General features: G+C 37.8%; 1 protein-coding gene across 4 annotated transcripts; it reads left to right on the top strand.

Moving 5' to 3' along the window:
* The first annotated feature begins 69 nt into the window (after positions 1-69).
* On the top strand, positions 70-24,382 carry LOC120416996 (uncharacterized). Of its 4 annotated transcripts, none has more exons than XM_039578931.2 (10): positions 70-263; positions 700-845; positions 8,096-8,433; positions 14,762-15,274; positions 15,681-15,851; positions 15,919-16,137; positions 22,471-22,575; positions 22,643-22,802; positions 22,870-23,017; positions 23,075-24,382. In XM_039578931.2, exons 2-10 carry the CDS (start codon positions 770-772, stop codon positions 23,187-23,189), a joined length of 1,845 nt encoding a protein of 614 aa, XP_039434865.1. In that variant the 5' UTR covers positions 70-263; positions 700-769; the 3' UTR covers positions 23,190-24,382. The 4 variants fall into 4 exon arrangements, with proteins under 4 accessions (XP_039434865.1, XP_039434866.1, XP_039434864.1 ...); XM_039578932.2 differs by having other exon boundaries at positions 695-845; positions 8,099-8,433; XM_039578930.2 differs by having other exon boundaries at positions 695-845.
* Positions 24,383-24,487: the final 105 nt, after the last annotated feature.

The following is a 24,487-nucleotide window of genomic DNA, read 5'->3' as shown; positions in this document are numbered from 1 at the left end:
CAAAAGCCTATTCACGTCTCACCAGCCAGTCGTCTCACTCTCTCTTCTTTCCGTCACCGTCCGTCTGTTTTTGTGTGTCGTCTGCGTTCACGTCTCTTCGCTCCTCGCTCGGACTCGCGGTTTTCGTTTGAGGAAATTTTTTGGAATTTTTATTTTTTCGCTGGCTCGAAAGTTTTTAGGCTGTTTAAAGGTGAATTTTTCGGTGATTACGAGTGCTTTCGGCTGTGCCACGGTGTGACGCACAGAATTATCGTGGAAAAGAGGTGGGTTGCGCGACTTCCGGGGGGCAGGGTTCTTCCTGGTTTTGTTTCGCTGCGGGGGGATTGGAAATCGACTTCGGGAGACATCTTTGCTGCCGCGAGTTGGTGGCTCGGAATCGCTGCTTTTGTGGATTTTTGTGCGGTTATTTGTTGGGGAGGTGGTGAGGTTTGGGCTTCAAATGCACCGGAAGTGGCTACTGTGATCGGTGATTTGCATTTTGGGGCTGAGAAAAGTGATTCCGAAACGGAAGCAAAAGTCAAAAGTTGGCTGTCAAACGCCAGCCAAAATGTCTGAAAAAGTTTCGATTCCATCAGTGTAAAGTGCGTTCGACAGTGAAGAAGAGTTCAGAGCAAAGAATCTTTCCCCTCCGAAGATCCAAGAAGAAGTGGTAGAGTTTCGTTCTGAAAGCAAGTTTTCCCCGTTATTCCTCCAGCACAGATTCCGTTTGTACCGACCGAAGGAGGAAGAGGAGGACACTCGAGAAGCAGCAGCAGGAAGAGCAATCCGCATGGATCAACAAAGCGGAAGTGGCCAATGGCAGCGCCGTCCCGAAGCGAGCTTTGCCCCGCTGAGGTCTCCCCGAGGTAAGTGTCCCCGCGTCTTGTCGACGATCTTTGCCGCTTCCACGTTGCCCCCATAAACCTGATCAAACAAAGAAAAATAGAGCCACGAACACACGAGAGAGCACAAGAAGTGTGTGTTCACAAAACAGGTTTCCCGTCCCGAAGAACTACTTTCCTTTGATCTCCGGACCACGGGACTCGTTCCAACGGGGATTGTGAAGGAATGCTCAAATCGTGATTTATTGCCCGGAGGCCTCCCAGCAGCTGGGTTCGATCATTCTCGCCGCGGCCAAACTCGACGAGAACGCGACTCAAAACAGCTTTGCTTTTTGGTCAATAACATAATGCGCAAATGCTTCCTCTCGCAACCTCCTCCTTCGTCCGTCCATGGTCCTGCTGATTTGCCAACAACAACAGCATCAACCAGCCAGCCAGCGGTGTGATGACGTAGGTTCGGCAGGAGGACGCTCTAGTCTGCGTTGGCTAATTGGGGTGCTGCACCGCACCCACCCACTGCTGCTCCTCCAGACTTAGATGTTAGGGTTGATAGTGCGGGATGATGGTGGAGATTATAGAGATTATCGCGAGGTATTGATCCGCGGTGGGGGTCGCGTGCAGAGCGGCGGCAGTGGGTGGGTTATTCTGTCAACGGGGCGAGCACAAGTGAGGAGATAATTATGATGGCTAATTTCATTGAGGTCTTGGGTTTGTGCGGAGGTTAAGCGCGGGTTTAGATATGAGTTTGGTACATATAAGAATTATTTAAAATATATTCATATGTATTTCTTTTGAAAACATTAGAACACGTCGTTTGATAGAAAGCGCACGGGTACAGATTTATTAATTAAAACACTTTTTGCCTTAGACTTTAAAGCATACAATCTTTTTGGGGATTATTGGTTTGTAGGGTACGTTATCCATTAGTGGACCCCTTTCCTATAGTGGACCCTCTGAAGGGTTTTTGATAAAAAAAATCAATAAAATCACAATTTCAAGCGTGTTGTTGTCTACAAATCTTTTATTTGGCATGTTCAGCATCATTTAAATCAATGTTGACTGATATTGAATTGTCCTTTTCACTAAAATAAGTGTTTTGAGTTCGACATCTGAAATCAGCCATGGCCACTAGCATTTTCACAGCAAAACTGCATTCATATTTTATGATTGAATTAACTATCCAATCATTTTTTGACTGTTTATTTAACTTCAGCAAGTCGAAATTATGTAAGTTTAAGTAACTTTACTAAAATAAAGCGAAGAACTGCTCATTTTCGAGCAAAAATTAGGGGGGGTCCAATATAGGACAACGAAAATCCAAACTTTTCCAAAAGTTGACCCCCGTTAATTTAACCTTTAAAAATGAAGAAGAAGAAAACTGTGTATTTAAACAAAAGTTTCTCTTAAACATACAATAAATGCTTGTTGTTATTAACCTAAACGCATATTTTTTCAATTATGAGTATGAGCCGTAAGAATTTATAATTAATCAAAACTATAGATAATTGTACTTAACTGAAGCATCATAATTGCAGTTTTAAATGATATTTTATAATAATTAATCAATAATAAAACTTTTTTTTTTGAAAATAAAAAAGCGTGGTTTTATCAGCAACTGTAAACAAATCTATTGTTTAGTTTCCGTCAGCCATTTATGTAATTAATATGGAAAAAATTGCATCAAAATAACTTTTTTTTTAAATTATTTTTATGTCTACAGTGGTTTTTGAAACGTTTTCTCTGATCTTTTTCGGAAATAAATGTGTTTAAATGTCTGTTTGGTTTTTTTGTTGTTGTTTAAAGCCAAATTTGTTTATGATGAAAAGTGAGCAAAATCCATCTTTTATTCATTATATCTATCATTAGACCTACACCATGCATCAAAACATTAAATATCGGTTAAATATGGTATAAAAATAACAGTTTGCCTATAGTGGACCCGGGTCCACAATCGGATTATGGACCCGGTCCATAACAGGCTCAAAAACAAACAACTGATGAAACAAATAGTCAAAATTGTTCAAGACTTCAGATTTCATTGTTTGGTACAAAGGGTTATAAAAAAGTGCTTAAAATATTGAAAATTTGTGAAAAATGTGCTTCGGCTCTACTAGGGGGTACACTAATGGTTAAAATACCCTAGACAATCCCCTTCCGGCGCAGACAAAGTACTTTTCTTCTCTTCCAACGGGCGCAATTTACCTTGATCCAGAAAATCTCTCGCGCCCGATAGATCATTAAAGTGAAACTAAAAAAAATCATCTGGATTATTCAGCAGAACTCCGCTCTTACTACTACACTTGCAGGTGTAACGTAACACATCTAAAAATGACTTGTCACGTTTCGTGGATGAACAATGTACATAAACAAAACAACACAGATAAATTATAGTGATGCTAACAATAAGATTAAAACAAAATCTTTTACTGATTGATTTTCTTTGAACATTTCGAGACTGATTTTCTTTTGCATGTTTCGCCTTATCTCTTTTTCTAGGGCGAAGCGAGTTTTCAAGCGAAAAAGATTTTTTGCGATTATTCCATCCCTGGACAGGGATGCAGGTATCGTCTTCAGTGTTGGGATTCGAGTGAGAAGAAAGAAAGCTTTTCTCACTCGCGAGCGAGGGAGAGACCTTGTAGTCCTTTCTCTCCTCGCTCGCGCTCGCTCTCGCCGCGAGCGCCTCGTGCTAGTAGCTCTCGGCAATCGGAGGGACTCGCGGCAAGAACTCGAGAGAGATGATTTTTTTTTCTCGCGAGGGTGCAAGAATGCCAACACTGGTTTGCATCAAATTTATTGCTTGCAAAATTTCTTTTTTTTTCGTGAAAAATAACTAGCCTTCAAAAATCGTCTACTCACATAAAATGAGCAGTTAAAAACCAGCCCAGTTACCGGTCTGATAAAAAAAAACTTGTTACACTCAAACCCCGATGGTTTGACACCAACTGTTGTCAAACGAACGGGGTCACTTTTTAGTTTGACACCCCTTTTACACGGAGTTCACACACACTACCAAACGTTTGTTTCGATAGTGTGCGTGAGCGCCGTGTAAAAAGTGACAGTTCGTCACTTTTTAGTTTGACTTTGGCAAACCAACGGGGTACAAACTAAAAAGTGTCAAACGAAAAAGTGACCAACCACCGGGGGTTGAGTGTATTTGTGTTTTTGAATATCCCTGACTAGAGAAGGTCTAAAAACACTTAAAAAGAAAAAAAAAGTCGAGAACAGAACACTGATGAAGTCTGCAAGTAGTAGACGAAATACGTATCTGTCAAGATATTAAAAATATATAGCGGAATTAAAAGGAACAACTCGTCTCTTTGTATTCACAGTAATGCATTCTGCTAAAACGCTCAACCAAACCACAAGAAAAAAATGGTTTAAAACCTTAAAAAAAACGTTACTTAATCCACCCTTAGGTGGTTGGTGCCTTCCTCTCATTCAAAGGGTAATGCTATCCAAAATAGACACGCTCGTGGGAAGGTCTTTAAATTACCTATCCAAAGATAGGTCGCATGATATATTTGGAATACGTTTTCATCTAAATATCTGAGAACTAGCCTCCAAAAAGTGTATAAATAACTCTTAAGTGCTTATAACTTTTGATAGGGTTGTCAGATCTTCAATATTTTGGACGCGTTGGAAAAGGTCTTTTGATTACCTGTTCAACGACGGGTTGCATGATAGATCCGGACAACGTTTTCATCGTGATATCTGAGATCCGGCTTCCAAAAAGTGCATAAATAACACTTAATTGCTAATAACTTTTGATAGGGTTGTCAGATCTTCAATGTATTGGTCGCGTTGGAAAGGTCTTTTAAATACCTTTCTAAAAATGTATAACATGCCGGGGTTTCTTACAAAAACCACCCTTTTTACAATCTTCCGGACTTTAGTCAAAATCGTTTTTTTAGCATAACTTTTGAAGTAACTTTACTCATAATTTTCAATAGGGACTTATGGGACCCCAAGACGAATCGAATGAGACCAAAACGGTCCAAATCGGTTAAGCCAGTGCTGAGATAATCGAGTGCATATTTTTTGGTGCACAGACCCACATCCCTACACACACACACACACACACACACACACACACACACACACACACACACACACACACACACAGACATTTGCTCAGAATTCGATTCTGAGTCGATAGGTATACATGAAGGTGGGTCTAGGAGGTCTAATTGAGAAGTTCAGTTTTCGAGTGATTTTATAGCCTTTCCTCAGTAAGGTGAGGAAGGCAAAAACTGCCGAATCTTTATGAAAAATTTGTTCAAAATTTGTTTTTGTTAAGTTTTTGTGAAATTTCAAGTCACAATGAAACAAGGTTGAAAGATACTTTTTTCTATCTATTTTTTCTATATTTCACTTCAGTAATTTTTGATTGCAAATTTGATTTAACATCGAAAAATGAAGTTGAAAGTTGCGACCAATATTTCGATTTTTTGAAAAAATCAGTATTGATTCGAAATTTATAACTCGGTCAAAGATTTTTTGCACCTGGAAATTACTGAAAAGTTGGCATTTTATGTCCCCTAAAACATATCAAAAAAAAAAAATAGTGTTTTTTTGCAAATCAAGTTTTAGTGACAAAAAGTTAAAATAAAAATCACCAAATTTTTTTTACCGTGTTTCATTTTTTTTTCAGTGGATACACCTACAACTTTGCCGAAGACACCAAATCGATCAAAAAATTCCTGCAAAAGATAGAGAATTTGCAGCAAAGCTAAAAGACACATGTCGCCACCTATGAACAAATAGCGTAAACCTATGATTTTTTGAAAAAATGTGTTTTTTCCTTCATAATCAACATTTTTTCAAAACTTATGCCGGATTCGGATGAGAAAATAATTTCCAACAATTTGGTGTACAACTTTCCAATATTTGTTTGATTTTTCTATAGAGAATTTGCAGCAAAGCTTAAAGACGCGTGTCGCCACCTATGAACAAATAGCGTAAACCTATGATTTTTAGAAAAAATGTGTTTTTTCCTTCCTAATCAACATTTTTATAAAACTTATGCCGGATTCGGATGAGAAAAATTATTTCCAACAATTTGGTGTATAACTCTCCAATATTTGTTTGAATTTTCTATGAGAAAACTGTAGATTTAGAAAAAGATAGTAATTTGGACTATTTGGCAAGAAAGTCTGTCAAAAATCAATACAAATTGTTGAATATACGTTAACACATCTGTTATCAACTATATAACTGTTTATTTCATTGATATATACGGGGAAACTCATTTTTTCGTGTTCCAAAACATGTTTTTTAAAGAAAAAGGTCATAAATTTTTGCGCGCCCAAAAGTTGATGTTCATTATTTTAAAGCAAAAAATTTTTCTCGTCTTTTGCAACCAGTTTCATGAAGATTGATGCAGGGAATCATGAGAAATAAGCGATTTTGTTCTTTAATCGACAGAAAGGCATACGACTTTAGGCAAGTAACCTCATTTTGGCGCCACCTACATTTGAAACGCAGTCGCGCTGCAAAACCTCAATGAGAAAACTGTAAATTTAGAAAAAGATAGTAATTTGGACTATTTGGCAAGAAAGTCTGTCAAAAATCAATAAAAATTGTTGAATGTACGTTAACACATCTGTTATCAACTATAAAACTGTTTATTTCATTGATATTTACGGGGAAACTCAATTTTTCGTGTTCCAAAACATGTTTTTTAAATAAAAAGTTCACAAAGTTTTGCGCGCCCAAAAATTGATGTTAATTATTTTAAAGCAAAAAAAAAAAATTTCTCGTCTTTTGCAACCAGTTTCATTAAGATTGATGCAGGGAGTCATGATAAATAAGCGATTTTGTTCATCAATCCAGCAGAAAGGAATGCGATTTTTGGCAAGTAACCTCATTTTGGCGCCATCTACATTTGAAACACAGTCGCGCTGCAAAACCTCAATACAGATCTTGAATTTTCATATATCATTTTTGTATGGACAGCTGCCAAATTTGTATGGAAATTTATATGGTCACTGGAATATCTCGTCACAGACTGAGCCGATTTTGACCGTATTGGCCTCTTTCGATTCGTCTTGGGGTCCCATAAGTCCCTATTGAAATTTATAAGATTTTGTAAAGCACATCAAAAATTATGCTTAAAAAACTGCTGCACATTTATTTTAAAATTTGCAAAAAGGGGTGGTTTTTGCATTGAAACCTGCCATATTATATATTTTACGAAAGGTTCTGAAATGGCCTTTCTTGTGGATGAAGAATTTTCAAGATCTGACTTACCTATCTAAAATTACAAGCAGTTTAAAAAATGTTCTAAATTTACATAACCTCAATCTGTTTCCCTACGACGGTGTATGAAAAATCTTGACAAAAAGGCTGTAGGCAGTCTGTTGTGTTTTACTCATCACTTATTTTTATTAGGACCTCTTTGGTACTGCGATCACGTTAGAAGCGATCCATAAACCATGTAGACACTTTAGGGGGGTTGAAATCACTCTATAAATGAGAGGAAGGCACCAACCACCTAAAGGTGGATTAAGCAACGTTTTTTTTTCTATCTCAACTCGGTTTGTTCAGATCCACTTAAAAGATACCGATTATCAAAACAGCAGTTACCCTAAGCCGTGGTTCATCAAGCACGCGACACCTCGATGACTCATCGCGCTGAGATCCAAGCGCGCGGCGGAACAAGCAGCTCCAGCCGTGACTTTCTCCAAATTACCTGCCACCACCACGGTCGGTCGGTCATGCTGTGTGCATTCAGTTTGACGTGTAGTCGCGAGACTGACGCGTGTCGTGGTGCACTTTTAACCGTGTGTGAACCGTTATAAACATAGAAAGAGGGGGTCGTTTGGAAGCGTTTTTTTTTTGGTAGGAATTAAATGAGCTGTATTTTGCAAATTCAATATTTACAAGATAAAATGTTTAATTAGGGTAATTAAGTCGTTAAAGTTAAAATAGCAAAATATTATGAACTTTTTGTAATTGATTGCATTTATTTTTACAATTTAAAACAGTGCGACAGTGAAGTATTGATAACTTCCATAGCACTTCACTCTCTATTTTCCTCTATGTTTGACTCATTGCAAGCTTCAATTCAATTCCGGTGGCTCATTTCACAGTCTGTTTAGTTTTGAATTGAATCAGACGCGAATCGGTCAGAGCTCGCTTTTGCAATTACACAGGTTGTGCGGTACATCATTTCCTGGGTTTTCAAATTGATTTGTTGAAGTTGATAGCTCATTTGAAATGTTAAATTTTAAAATTAAACCAAACCATTTACACTTTTTCTCCATCTCTTCCAGCAGGCAACAACCTCTCCGCAGACGCGCCGGTATTCGTGCCCAAGAAGCCCTCCCCGCCGCAGCAGCAGCAGCAGCCTCAGTACGGCGGTGGTCACCACTCGCGGTTCCGAGGGGACAACGGCGGCGGAGGGAGTGGCGGAGGCGGAGGACCGTACGGTGGGGGATCGATGCCACACTTTGGCCACGAAGGTGCCTCGAACGGCGGCGGACCAGCGATGGTCAACGGCGGCGGCACGGACATAATCGCCAAATCGAACCTCAACGATCGGCTCCGGAATCTGCAGATCAACGGGCCGGGCCCCGCGATGGGACATCACAGCTATGGCGATAATAAGGATGTGAGTAGAATGGATGGATTTTTTTTTTCGATTTTATTTAAGAGTGCGTTGTTTTTTGGGAGTGTTGGACGATAGGGTACTTTTTTGGATATTGACGGAAATCTCTAACAAGCTGAGCACAAAAATGGTATAAGTTGGACTAAGGATGAAAACAATTACGGTAGTTCATGACGTTTGGTGACTGAAATATTGTAAATATATTGAATATGATCACAGTCAGATTTGATCTAAAATAGAGATGGACAATTAATATTAAAGAGAGGAGAAATAGCATGGATGCGGTTATGACACAAGACTTGCCCAGTTTATATAGAATTAACATACTCTACGATTGTGCACATGTGACTTGGTACCGATGGCCATTCAAAAAGTTTAGGCAAAATAATTAACCGTTATTTCGCCGCTTGTTGTTTATTTGGAATGAATTTTTTTAAATCGCTATGGCGTGACAGCGGAAAATGCTAAAATACTCGAAGCAAAGAATAAAGAAAATAAAAGCTTGTACAACTACAGTAGACTCCCTCGTTGTCAACGTTGAATACCCAATATTGATATCGAGAAGATCGACAGTCAGAGAGTTGCAACGAGTTTTACACAACATTTTTTTGCAATTCTTGAAAAAACAACTGTTAATTTAGATTTTTCAATGAAGCGTTTTTTAACGGTTGCACTTTATTTACTATCAAGATGAGATTCAAACTCCAAAACAGTACCGAAAAGTGTTGCTTTTCGATACCTATTGCTGTAAAGTTGAAATTTTCAGTACTTTTTTGAATTGTGTCATCATGGGGAAAAGCTGTATGAATTTCCAATTTCCATCAGACCCTGATTACATTGAGAATCTGTAATCGAAATTTTCAAAAAATGTTCCGAAGTTTTTATGGATGGCCCAAAATTGAATTTTCACTAATACAGCAGTTCCATTTCAAAAGAGCACAAACCATAACAAAGGTGCTCGGATCGGGCTCTTAATTGCACTGAGAGATTCTTAGTTGAAATAATAAGAAGCGTATTTTTTCACTTAGGGTGAGCTATGTTGTGTTAGGGTGGTCATTTACTAATTACCATTTTCGTCGATTTTCGCAAAAAACGGATTTTTCAAAAATCTTGAATTCGCGTCTTTTCAATCGATTTTTGCTCTTTTTGACGCAAATGAAAGGTCATTAGTTAGCCTTTTAATGAAAAATAGTTTAATGTCTAAAACAGGGGTGCCCAACCTTTTGGCCCTGCGGGTCAAATCTGATTTTTCTAAAGCAGAGGCGGGCCGGAACTCATGTTGGTGAAAGTAAAAAACTGTAAACATTTTTTTTCATAAAATGTATTTTAATAGGTTTATTCAAGTAAACAAATACATTCAAAAGTGTTGCAAAAAAGATTCAAATAACTAGATTTTAAGAAAGAAATACAAAGATTACTTTCAAAGATGTGTTTATTTGATTTACTTTTATTTTGTTTTGGACAAAATTGTATTGTAATTGTTTTTGTCGATTGAAATTGAATTCCCTGACATCATTAATTTAAAAAAAATCAAAACTTCATCGTTGCAAGTTTTTATTCAAGTTTGAAAAATCAACGAGACAAGATAAAATTTATTAAAACGAAATTTGGATTTCTTCTCAATTTTTGCGTTGTTGTGACCCTTTATTCAAATATTTTACAAAACATTTCAACATTATTTTAAAGACATGAAATTAAACAAGTGTATACAAATGTATATCTGATTCGTCATTCTTCAAATTTCTTAGAATTATTGAAAATTATGAAAAAATGCTGATTTCTTGACTTCTTTTGATTGTTTTTTTTTATTTTTTTTAATATTTGCAGCGATCTTTTTCCCAGCAAAACTTTATCATTGAAAAGTTACTCTGAAAAAATAATAATAATTAATCAAAATCCTCAAAAAAGAAACAATTGAATTAGAAATAAAAACAGCCTAAACTTTAACAAATTAGAATTCAGTGTCTTTTGCAAACTTTTTGCATATTTTTCAAGTTTAATAATTAATTCTGATAACATCAATATTGAAATGATAAAAATTAAATTCAAACATGAAGAATGTTTATATATGTGAAATAAAATCATTTCAAAAAATACAAAGGCAAAATCCTAACAAACGTTGAATTAGCAACATTGTATGTCAAAAGCAAAATAAACTAATAAATGTTTTGTTATAATATCTGAAAAAATGATCTCAAGATATTTTTTTTATTTAGACACTCAATTTATTTATTGAATATTTTATGAAGGGCCGGTCATAGAACTATTTTGAAAAGCCGTCGCGGGCTGGATGATATGGCTTCACGGGCCGGATCCGGCCCGCGGGCCGGACGTTGGGCAGGCCTGGTCTAAAAAATCATAGCTTCGAAAATCCGAGAAACCCATTTTTTTTTTAAATTATTACATTTGAGTTAGCAACAAAACAACTATTTTTTTTGCATGATACACTAGTTTGAATTTTGGATAATTATGAAAAAAATCGCAACAAAATGTTTTTAAAAAGTGAAAATTAATATTTTTTGTATAATTTTACTTGTGTAAAATGCATTCTACAACACTACTTTCATTAAACTTTTTAACCCTGATTTGTAATTTCATTATTTTGCAGTTCATAAGACTATTACAATCCAGACTCGATTATCCGAAGGTTTATATGAGACTTCGAAAATCCGAATCAGGAACAAAAAAATCGTATTTTTTTAAATTGTTAAATCAAGTTTGAGTTCTTCGACCCTCATTTTAGTCAAATTTGAGTTGTTGATTGCCAAATTTTTTAAAATATTTTTTCAATATTTCATCACCGTAATTTTGGCCGCTATCTTGAATTTAAAATTCTAATTCACATATGGGTAGTATGACCCCTACTTAAGCTCGACATTCAAAAATAAGACGAGGAAATTTGTTTTTTTTTGTGATTTGATTATCTGAAGTGAAATTTTGCCAAGGCCTTCGGATAATCGAGTCTGGACTGTATTTCATTTGATATTTTGTAGTTTTTTTTAAGGCCGTTGCAAATATTTTTCAAAGATTATGTCCCCCCCCCCCCCCCTCAAAATTTGTCCGAAAAATCAGGGGGCAAAAAACATATTTTTTCAAAAAACTTCAAAATTTCAGTAAAAACAGAAGTTAAATGAACTGAAAACAATCTAAAATGCATTTTTCTGCATTGATAATCATATTTAACATGTTTGGGCTGGAGTTACAATATTTTGAATTTTTATGAAGTTCCAATCCAAAAACCTTTTTTTTTCGCGAAAAATAAAATTTTCGTCAATACTTAGATATTTTGAAAACTAATGATTGCAAAACAACTGGACAGGTGTATAATGCATTTTAAAACACTTTTTTCATTGAAATGTTGAAACCATGGCTCGTAAATGCAATTTTTAATTTTTTTATTTTTTTGCCCCCCCCCCCCCCCCTCGACTTTGGTCAGAGGCGGGGGACATCAACTTCAAAGAATATTTGCAACGGCCTAAATCAACTTTGAAAAAAAAATAGGCCATAAGGCTTTCTAGTCAGACATTTACCAACACATTCAAAGTATGTTTACATTACAGCTGGAGGTTTGTTTGCATCAGGTTTCCTATCTCTTTCTAGCAAAAGTTTTTTGTCAGGCGACTTCTAGCTGGTTTTTTTGACTGACCGCCTGATATGTCAGCCAACATACTTCGCAGGGTTGTGACAGCTCGAGCTCGGTCATAGAGTTATCTAAGCCCGAACTCACACACACTAGCTTACCATTTGTTTTTGCTGACGACCACAAATTTTAACCTAAAAATCCATCGTGTACATACCCGCAATAGAGTTATCTACGTGCGCATGTATTGCGTGTACGTACACGAAAAAAAGTGAGGTTAAATTTTATACCAGCCAGCAAAACAAATGGTGTGCTAGTATGTGTGAGATCGGGCTTAGATAGCTCTATACATGCCTACGTAAATAGCTCTATTGTTTGCATCAGGACACTGTGACGAGAAGTTCGTCATTTTTGGGTTAAATTATTTTTATTTTCACTGGGCCTAGAGCCGTATTGCTCAAACTAAATTTTAAATGTTTTCATAGGTTCCATAAAAACTTTTTTATTTTTTTAGGCTAGGGTTTTTTTTTGCAGTGTTATAGTGCTGGATCTCTTCTTTCAAATGCAGCCTAGTGCTTAAAATTTGGCTTGCGCCTTTTCGAGATATTTAAGTTTTAAATTTGCATCTTTTTTACCTTAAAATCGCTGTAACTTTTGACCCTTAAGTCCAAATTGACTTGTCAGATAATAAAAATTTTTGTTTTTTAGAGCTCTAAAAGTGCTCCGAATACCACTTTTCTCTAAAACTTAACCCTGAATTGCCACGTTAAAAAAACTGATTTTTGAAGGTTTGCTCAGATGCTTTCTATATATTTTGTCGTAGAAGGCGTAGATTACGAGATAAAATTTTGGTGTCTTCGACAAAGTTACTTGGATTGGCAAGCCCGTCAACTTTCTACAAGACGAAAAAATTCCCAAAAATATTCCTGTAAAGTTAGATTTCCAAAATCACCCTAATCGTAAACCACCCTAATTTTCAACCAAACCAAAAGTTGCCCCTTTCCATATGCAACAACTCTTCTGAAGACACCAAAGCTCCAAAACTTAACCATTTTTCGGAAAATCCATTTTCCACTTAATTTTGCGATCTGGACCACTGTGCAGTGATGAAAGTTACACCTCTATACCATCGCTATGTTCGCATTTATAAGCAAAAAATCAAATCAAATTATTCGCTCTACAGCATTGCCTTGGCGTTCTCGATTGCGAAATTCCTACTCGAAACTAAGTGTCCGAAGGCTTGATTGTTGAGACAATTGCAAACCTCTTTTTACACCTTAGCTTCTATCCACCCCGGGATTCGAACTGACGACCTTTGGACCCAGGGAGACGACTCCTACACCTGGACTGAGCTAACAACCTAGCCTTTTTAGGTTAGTCCGGGGCCAACATTTACTTCCCGTCCGACGGAAGGCGTGATCAGACAAATCTCGTCTCGAAAATGCCACCGGGACCGTCTGGGATCGAACCCAGGCCGACTGGGTGAGAGGCAATCACGCTTGCCCCTACACCACGGTTCCCCCATTTATAAGCCTTATAAACAAATTGCTAGCTTGGGACGAATAGCTAGCACGAGGCACTCGCGAGCGCTCACGGCGAGAACGAGAACGCGAACGAAAATGCGAGCGCGAGCGAGAAGAGAAAAGTACTACAAGTTGCTTTCCTTCTTCTCGCTCGAATTCCAACACTGTTTTTTTTTTAATACACCTGACTTAAGGCGGTTTCAAAAACTCCCAAAAAAGCAAAAAAAAAATAATAATAGAATTTTGTTTTTTGGACCTTAAAAAACTCCATAAATGGTCTTTTTCAACAATGTTTTGGTTTTGCAGAGCGGGCAAGCAAAAGTTTTACTTGGTTTTACTGAAAAATCGTCTTCAAAAGTGTTTTTTGGAATTGCAAAAAATGATGTAAGCTACTTCTTGCATAATGTACTTCAAATGTTTTAAATCACGAATTAAATTTAAAATTTCTACTTAGGGCAGCGAATGACCAAGATGATTAAAGCTGCAAGAAATGAATGAATTAACAAAAAAAAAAATGCACTCAATTATCTCCGAAATGGTTAAGCCGATTTGGACCGTTTTGATTTCATTCGATCCGTCTTGGGGTACCGTAAGACCCTAGTTATTATTATGAAGTTTTGAAAAGTATTTCGAAAGTTATGCTAAAAAACGATTTTGACTAAAGGTCGGAAGATTGTAAAAACAGGTGGTTTTGTTATATATTTGAAGAAAGGTATTTGAAAGACCTTCCCAAAAAACCCACAAGGTTGAAGATCTGGTAACACTATCAGAATTTATGAGCACTTAAGTGATATTTTAACACCTTTTGAAGGCCGGATCCCCTATATTTCGATGAAAATTATGTCCGGATCATTATTTTTTAAATATGACGAATAATACAGAGTTTAAAAAGAATGAATGGTCTTAGGTCTCAAAAGCACACACAGTGACTTATTGAGTTATATTTAACCGACATGGACGATGCGATAGGCATATATTATAAAAGTTATATATTTATCTCTACTAATCCTGTATCTATATTATTATATATTGTTACTATCGTTTCTCTACTCTTCTGTACAAAAAAAAAAACCAAAACCTCCACCACTCTTTACGCACTATCTGCGAATGTTCCTAAAACTGCACGCGGATCATTACTAAACGTGGCCTGCACTGAACAAAAAAAAAACCCACCAACCACAAAACCCACATGAAATGATCCGAAATTGACACGGTTCGCGGCGCGCAGATACGTAACTCCTACAACCACCATCACCAGCAGCAGCCCCAATTTCCGAACCAGCACTACCCTCAGCAGCAGCGAATGGCGCCCCACCAGCAGCAGCAGCAGCCGCAGATTCCGGGCCTGCACCACCAGGGCGGTTTCCCGGGTGGCTTTCCGGTGACTGGCATGGGTTACTCGTCGACGGCGCTCAACAATCACCTGCACCATCCGATCCTGGGTGGAATGGCCTCGGCCATGGATAATCGTGGTGGAGGAGGTGGTGGCGGCGGCGGAGGTGGCAAGAACAATTCCGCCGTCCGGAACCGGCTGCAGAATGCGCAGCAAAATGCCCAGCAGATGCATCACCATCAGCAGCAGCATCAGCAGCACCACCAGCAGAATCACTATCAGAACCAGAACCACCACGGCGGAAATCGACACAACAACCACAACAATCATCACGGAGGCGGCGGTGGTGGCCACGGCCACGGCATGGGCAACGATTACGGCGGCGGGCCGGATGGCGATGCGGAACAGGTAGAGGAGACAAAACAATTAAGAGTTCATCCCACCTTCACCAGCATTCCATCTTGTTTTGCACGAGCTGCACGAGATTCTGTTCCGTTTTGGAAGCATGCTTTTATCATCTATAGCTAATCCGGGGTTCCCTCCAAGGTGCTTGCCGGAAGTTTACACCTCTGTTACCGTTGCTCACTAACCATGTACCATATGTTGAATTGCTTTGTAGTGTTTGGCTTGACCCTAGGTTAAGAACCTTCCCCAGCAAAAAAAAATCATCCTCGGCGTGTGTCCTCGTCCGCTTTCATGTAGGTTCGGTTTGGCCTCCACCGGTAGATCCTCCCAACGGCAAATTTGTTCATCGTTTTGTCCTCAATCCACTATCTGTCAAGAATCTTCCACTAACGATTTACTTTTCCGCCAGATCACGGAGAGCGAAACGCTGGCGCTGGACTACCTGACCGAGGTGATTGCCGAGCTGTACGACAACCCGGGCATGTTCGAGAACATCCAGCGAAAGCTGAAGGCCACCTTCGTCGAGTTCCGGGGCAACAACTTTGTGCTGAGCAACGCCGTCGAGATGATCTTTGAGCAGGTTAGTGTTTGTCGAGTTCAACGCTCAATCTGAACAAGTTCTAACATTTGTGACTTTCAAATTGCAGTCAATCAAGGAGCAAAACTTCCGCTACATGGGCGCCCGCCTCTGCCAGCTGCTGGACAGCCTGGACGACAGTCCGTCGAGCGTGCTGCGGCAGCTGCTGAGCATGAAGATGGAGCACCAGCAGAGCGAGCTGCTCATCTACCTGCAGCAGGAGCAGATCAAGGTGCGCGGCACCACGCTCTTCCTGGCCGAGCTGTACATGCAGCTGCGGAAACCGCACGTAAGTTTCCCTTTTTCGTTACGAAAAAAATTTCAACGAAATTCAACGGAGCAACTCTCCACGAAATCGGCCGATTTCGACCATTTTTATTTTTTGTATTTTTTGATTTGGCTCAAACTTTGTGGGGGCCTTTCCTATGACCAAATAAGCTATTTTGTGTCATTGGTTCACCCATACAAGTCTCCATACAATTTTGGCTGCTGTCCATACAAAAATGGTATGTAAATATTCAAACAGCTGTAACTTTTGAGTGAATTTTCTGATCAATTTGGTGTCTTCGGCAAAGTTGTAGGTATTGTTGAGGACTATTGAGAAAAAATAGGTACACGGAAAAAAAATTGCCGATTTTTTTATTAACTTTTTTTTCACAAAAAAAATCAATTTCCCAAAATACGTATGTTTGATTTTCAAGATTTTTTGATATGTTTTAGGGGACAAAAATCCTTAACTTTTGAGCCATAGAAAAACATGGTCAAAAAATCTGCCGCCGAGTTATGAATTTTTGAAAAAATAGTGATTTTTGAAAAAAATCGATGTTTCATGCAAAAACAACAGCAACTAATGGTCCGATTTTCAATGTTAAAACATGAAACATTCGTGAAATTTTCCGATCTTTTCGAAAAAAATATCTTTAAAAATTTTAAATCAAGACTAACATTTTAAAAGGGCCAAACATTAAATATTACGCCCATTTAAAAAGCTAGTCTTGATTTATTTATTTTTTCAAAATATTTTTTTTCAAAAGATCGGAAAATTTCACGAATGTTTCATGTTTTAACATTGAAAATCGGACCATTAGTTGGTGAGATATCGACATTAGAGAATGGTGGGTTGTTTTGGTGAGACTTAGAAAATTTCAATTTTCGTGTTTCTTTTTCTTTAAGCGTTGTATCTCAGCAACCCGAGGTCCAATCTTCAATGTCTCTTAGACAATTTTATAGCAAATTTTCTGAACTTTAAAAAAAAATATTTTTAGAAATGATCACTCATGGTCACTTTTTTAAAAAATCAAAAAACTGGAAATATTTCGCTAAAATCAAACTTTCGGTGGCTATATCTTGAAAACGGAGCCCTTTACCAAAAAATCTGTAGAGTAGTTTTCGATTGAAAATTCAATTTTGCATTTAAAAATAACGTCTAATTTGTTTTTTCATGAAATTTCGAGTTTTTTTCAAAAAATTATAACTCGGCGGCACATTTTTTGACCATGTTTCTCTATGGCTCAAAAGTTGCGGATTTTTGTCCCATAAAACATATCAAAAAATCTTGAAAATCAAAAAATACGTATTTTGGGAAATTGAGTTTTTGTAAAAAAAAGTTAATAAAAAAATCGGCAATTTTTTTTCCGTGTACCTATTTTTTTCTCAATAGTCATCAACAATACCTACAACTTTGCCGAAGACACCAAATTGATCAGAAAATTCACTCAAAACTTACAGCTGTTTGAATATTTACATACCATTTTTATACGGACAGCAGCCAAAATTGTATGGAGACTTGTATGGGTTAACCAATGACACAAAATAGCTTATTTGGTCATAGGGAAGGCCCCCACAAAGTTTAAGCCAAATCAAAAAATACAAATAAAATCCATTTTCACTTTTGGTAGAGAATTGCTGAACGGCAATGTTTTACATAAAAAAAATCCAAATCAAATGTGCGCTTCCCTAACGCGGACGTAGACATTAAGTACCTAATACGAGTAAAAGTAGGCTTTGACTTCAAACGTCATAATATGGATGCTGAATGCACTCGGGACATATTTCTTCGGTAAAATAGGTAACGTTTTTGTAACATGCATCCTTTTCTTTCTCGACTCTTTTCCGTGATTATAAGCCCGGGCTAAGATTCCTGTGATTTAGTCAGAGAAGCTGTCTAGACAGAGTATTTACTGACAAAGATGTAGATTGCTCATGATAGATTAAAGTTGGTTCACACCGCCATTTGCTACTCAACACCTCCGCTTAAACGCACGAACCTCTAGTAAGGTTAAAAAATCTTCTTGTGAAAGGAGGAATTGTGTCAGATTGCATTTCCATGCCTGCCGCTTTCTTAGTGGTTCCATCGGCTATACAGAGGATGAAGAAAATCACAGTTGTGGACTGCACGAAATAGCACACTAGCTATCAATTTTTCATGTGTTTCGTCGTTCTCTATTCTGCCTTCACTTTGTGCGTCTCGCCTTTTGGCAGGCCAATACGCCGGGTTTTTGTCGGCGGCATGCTATCTTGTTGTTTGTCGTCGAAGGGTTGCAAGAATGCAAAATAATCTTGCGGGTTGGAACGAATATAAGTCACTACTTCCCGTCGAAGCAGATATGCCAAGTCCCGGAACCGTAAAGGTTGTCGGCCCGGGTTAACTCCGTCCAACTGGTGAAGGATACTCCCAAAGAAACAGTTCCCGTCACCCAAAGGATTTTCCGCAACCAGATAGTGGTGTGGCGAAACGGACAGGGAATCAGCGAAAGATATTTCACAAGCATCTTCGGAAACAAGCAACTCGGACTAAGTAGGATGGAAGCAGAACTTTTATAAGACACGTGGAAGGAAATGACGGTTCAACATAAATGTCAGAGTCCCCTCCCTCTTACTTTTAATCCGGCTGAAACTTTTTTGGTGCCTTCGGTATGCCCAAAGAAGCCATTTTGCATCATTAGTTTGTTCATATAATTTTCCATACAAATTTGGCAGCTGTCCATACAAAAATGATATGTGAAAATTAAAAAATCTGTATCTTTTGAAGGAATTTTTTGATCGATTTGGTGTCTTCGGCAAAGTTGTAGGTATGGATATGGACTACACTGAAAAAAAATGATACACGGTAAAAATTTTGTTGGTGATTTTTAATTTCACTTTTTGTCACTAAAACTTGATTTGCAAAAAAACACTATTTTTATTTTTTTTTTATTTTTTGATATCTTTTAGAGGACATAAAATGCCAACTTTTCAGAAATTTCCAGAATGCTCAAAAAATCTTTGACCGAGTTATGATTTTTTGAATCAATACAGATTTTTTCAAAAAATCGAAATTTGGTCGCAAAAATTATTCAATTTCATTTTTCGATGTAAAATTGAATTTGCAATCAAAAAGTACTTTAGTGAATTTTTGATAAAGTGCACTGTTTTCGAGTTATAGCCATTTTTAGGTAATTTTTTTGAAAATTGTCGCGGTTTTTCATTTTTTTAAATTAGTGCCCATGTTGGCCCACCTTTGAAAAAAATATTTTTGAAAAGCTGAGAAAATTCTCTATATTTTGCTTTATTGAACTTTGTTGATACGACCCATAGTTGCTGAGATATTGCTATGCAAAGGTTAAAAAACAGGAAAATTGATGTTTTCTAAGTCTCACCCAAACAACCCACAATTTTCTATTGTCGATATCTCAGCAACTATAGGTCCGATTTACAATGTTAAAATATGAAACATTTGTAAAATTTTCCGATCTTTTCGAAAAAAATATTTTCAAAAATTTAAAATCAAGACTAACATTTCAAACGGGCCAAACATTCAATATTACGCCCTTTTGAAATGTTTGTCTTGGTTTAAAATTTTTGAAAATATTTTTTTCGAAAAGATCGGAAAATTTCACGAATGTTTCATGTTTTAACATTGTAAATCGGACCATTAGTTGCTGAGATATCGACATTAGAAAATTGTGGGTTGTTTGGGTGAGACTTAGAAAACATCAATTTTCCTGTTTTTTAACCTTTGCATGGCAATATCTCAGCAACTATGGGTCGTATCAACAAAAATCAATAAAGCAAAATATAGCGAATTTTCTCAGCTCTTCAAAAATATTTTTTTCAAAGGTGGGCAAACATGGGCACTAATTTTAAAAAATGAAAAACTGCGACTATTTTCAAAAAAGTTACCTAAAAATGGTTATAACTTGAAAACGGTGCACTTTATCAAAAATTCACTAAAGTACTTTTTGATTGCAAATTCAATTTTACATCGAAAAATGAAGTTGAAAAATTTTTGCGACCAATATTTCGATTTTTTGAAAAAAATCTGTATTGATTCAAAAAATCATAACTCGGTCAAAGATTTTTTGCCCATTCTGGAAATATCTGAAAAGTTGGCATTTTATGTCCTCTAAAACATATCAAAAAATAAAAAAAATTAAAAATAGTGTTTTTTTGCAAATCAAGTTTTAGTGACAAAAAGTGAAATTAAAAATCACCAACAAGAATTTTACCGTGTATCATTTTTTTTTCAGTGTAGTCCATATCCATACCTACAACTTTGCCGAAGACACCAAATCAATCGAATAATTCCTTCAAAAGATACAGATTTTTGAATTTTCACATATCATTTTTGTATGGACAGCTGCCAAATTTGTATGGAAAATTATATGGACAAACTAATGATGCAAAATGGCTTCTTTGGGCATACCGAAGGCACCAAAAAAGTTTCAGCCGGATTAAAAAATACAAAAATTAAAATTAAAGAAAAAAGACCTATTCCGTAGAGAACTGCTCCCGCAGTAAACTCTACATGAGATTGTGTGTGTGTGTAGACGAAAGCTCTCTTAGAATGTATATGCTTTTAAGCATGTTTCAGGAAAGGCAGGCCAAGGATTGATACCTAAGAGCATGCAAGTTCTGATCTTGTTGCGTGCTCTCCGGTTGACGTCCAGGTAAGGAACATCCTGGAAGGAGCGCAACTAACTAAGTCCGTAGTTCTGTTAGATCATCCGAATTATCTTGATCAAAACAGTATAGCTCTGGTTCCTTGCAAGTGTCCTATTTTCTTACCTCCACGTTGGCTTGGTTTTCATGATGACCTAGCTGGTGGCCTGTGGATCGTAAACCTTTGACCACCGCGGGTCAGAGTAGAGACGGCTAAAAGAAAGGAGCGCGACAATGTGGGAAAGGGAAGTAATTTGTGATTATAGTCGGTATTGTTTTGATTCGCAGTATGTTGAGTCAACTGCTGTGGATGTACCTGAAACATCGCACAACGGGGTTTCTCTTCTTTCCGTTTTTATCTACCATTAGAGAGCCTGGAGCTTATTAGAGAACGGACATCTCAGACCTAAGGTGCCGGTCGAGGCGCGGGAGCTGTCAGGCGGAGGTGCCTATCGAGCAAAATCCTTTGTCTTTTGCTCGATTGGTACCTCCGTTTGACAGTTCTCGTGCTTCGATTGGTGCTTTTGGTTTGAGATGTCCGTTCTCTAATAGGCTCCAGGCTCTCTATCTACCATCTATATTCTGTTTATTTTGTTTCACTAATTTGTTTCTCTAACACGCCTTCTATTTATTATCGTCCATTTGTTTTCGATTTTATTTTCTTGATTCTCTTATTTCATAACGCTTTTCCACTCTATTTACTAATTGATGCTGCTGTAACAAACTGTCTGTTTTCCCTTAATTTGGCAGCGATGTCAATTTTGTTTATCTTTATTTATCTATTTGAATAATTTTTCATCTGCCTTAATACAATCTAAGCTTGTTTGTTGCCTCTATTTATTAACTATTGTTAATTTCTTTATCTACTTCATAAATTACTATCTTTCTTTTACTATTGATTCTTCAAATAGTATATTTCTTTCATGGTCCATTGTTTTCAATCTTCACCCTTTTCTTTAAAACAAGTGAGGTTCGAGCTTTACTCAATTTTTGGAATGATCAAAGAATTAACACAATTATTACTATTGTACTTTTGAAAAACTTTTCTAAAATGCTTAGGACCAAAAATTGTAACAAAACACCGCGACAAAAGAAATAGCAACATATAAACACGACTCAACACTAGGAAAGATTTCAGGAGAAAACAATACACAGTAAAATAACAACTAGTTTTTGAATTCAAACTAAAAATAAAACAGTTTTTGCTTTAATGAAAGTTTATAGGCACACTATAAATGGTTAGGCGCTTATACTTGCATCAAACCCTACGCAATGTACCACCCCCGGCCGAGTTAAAATGCGTAACCGGAAAAGAAGGTGTGCATGCCTGGCACGAACACTCAAAGCGTGTTCTAGCGTGCTGCTCGTACTGACTCAGAGCAAGGGTGAGATGTAGGGGTAAGGGCAGTGCGTGTTCGTCGGGAACCTGGTGCATAAGATCGGTCAAGGCCCGTTTTTACACTGAAAATTGCGAATTGCGAATAATAGAAATTGTGAGTGCCATAATTTTGAAGTATTTTTTTAAATTTGTTGTTTATTTTCTTTTTTAAATTATTATATTTAAATAAATTTTATTCAAATGAGATAATTTTTGATTTGCTATCATTCTTTGGATAAGAAATGCCTAATATTTGAGGTTATGAAAAAGGGGATTTGGGTCTTGTTTTGCATCTCTTGATCGATTTTTTTACTCGATTCGCAGGACAAACGTAACGGCGAGATCGCCATGCGGATCACGAGCGCTGCCAAAATTCTGCTCAGCAAGGAGGGCCCCGAGAACATCAAGTGTGTCTGCCAGTGCTTAAAGGTAGGAAACGGTTGTAGTTGTCCTTAATAGGTTTAATTTGTCAAAAATGGGATTGTTTGTCTTGTAGCTCTGCGGCTTCGAGCTGGAACGGGACCGCCGGGAAGACCTGATGAGCATCCTGGCGCAGCTAGGCCGGCTGGAGGGCTCGATCGACAACTCGACGGGACGCTTTGTCCGCTCGGTGCTGGAGCTGCAGCAAAAGTCGTGGGGTCGCAGCGAGGAAGTTGGTGAGTTTGAGATGTGGACGTGGAAACCCGTTTAGAATCTGAAACATTTTTGTGTTGGTCATTTTAGTGCCCCAAGCCAACCAATCCCTGTCGGATTCCGCCTGTGACGAGTTCAACGATAGCCCGGTGTTTTACGGTCCGGACGGTTCGATCATGACGGAGGAGGAGAACGAGTTCCTGGACATGGCCGCCCCGGTGACGTTCGAGGAGTTTGAGTAAGATCGAGTTTGATTTCGCTGCAGGTTAGATCATTAACCGAATTTTCGTTACAGCGACGACGAAGACCCGGATGAGCTGGTGGACGACGAGAACATGGACATGGAAATCAAGATGGCATTTAAGGACTTTGTGGCCCACACCAAGAACAGGCAGCAGCCGCCCTACTAGCCGTTGGAGGTGGCCATGGCCGCTGCTCGTACCGCCACCGTCGTCGCCGGTTCCAGGAGCAACTCTTGGGTCAGCAACCGGCGGATCCGTCTCTAGGTGGCGCGCAGCGGCAGCAGCAGCAGCTAACCGCAAGCAAACAAGCAAAAAAAATCTACATTCAGATCGATATCCTATTTTTAGCTATTTAGTTTTAAGGTAAAAAGTATCGCAAAACGCAAAAGAAAAATAAGCAGATTGTGAAATTTTCAAAACCGCCGGCCCAGCGTCGAAACTTCCCCTCCCACAACCGACAGTTACACGAACACACAGACAAACACACTTACACTAAACTTAAAGAAAATTTGATCAAAGCCGCCCCCTCCCCAGCAAATCAGAGAGAGAGAGAGCGTTCAAAAGCATTCAGGCATGCCCACAATTCCGCACTTCCACGCCCAATTTATTGTGTTTATTTTTGATTATTTAAAGAACAAAAAAAAGGAAGAATTGATGTAATTTTGTAATTGTGAGAATTAAATTATACATTGAAAACAAACGCACCTCATCCGTTCTACTTAAAAAAATCCAGCCAGCCAAACCGTACTGCGAGCAGCTAAAAAATCCTAGTTTCAAAATCCCAGTTTCGCCATTCAAAATTGTTCCAAAGAGATTCCTGTATTTTTGTTTAGTCACACCGCAAACGATTAGGACGTAAAACTCTAGCAAAAAAAAAGAAGAAGTACTGCCGCCGCCATTTGTTGAAAGATTTCGTGTGACGATTGCTTTAAAAACTAACTAAAAGAAGAAGAAAAAAAAACTATTCGGAACCAACTAAACTAGTAGGTGCTGTTTGCTAGTTGTTGTGGCCATTGAACCGGTGAACGAATTGAAAATTATCGAAAGAAGAACGAGTAGCAACAGAAGGAAAGCTGGATTTACAAAACACTACACAAATACAAATCACACAACACACACAGAGAAACAGACACACGCAGCAGCAGAAAAAAAAAAACAAAACAAAAATATAAACCGATGTGGATTTTACCATACCTAGATGAGAGCTCAGCAAAGCGAAACAACAAAAAAAAATATTAAAAGTGAGAAATTATGAAAGTAAACGAAAAAACATGTTGCAATGTTCACACAATGAAGAAATTGATGAAAACATACAAACAAACAAAAAAAAACAATAAATACGTTTATCAATGATGCAAAAAGCTATGGTTTAAAACTTACTTAGCGATGACAGTCCAACGTAGGGGAGAGTGGGGAGACTTGATCCCCGGGGACACTTGATCCAAAGCCTGTATCTCGTCAGCATG

This window comes from Culex pipiens, chromosome 2, assembly GCF_016801865.2.
Source record: "Culex pipiens pallens isolate TS chromosome 2, TS_CPP_V2, whole genome shotgun sequence".
NCBI classification, from domain to species: Eukaryota; Metazoa; Arthropoda; class Insecta; order Diptera; family Culicidae; genus Culex; species Culex pipiens.
This window is presented reverse-complemented; position numbering and strand designations above follow the sequence as displayed.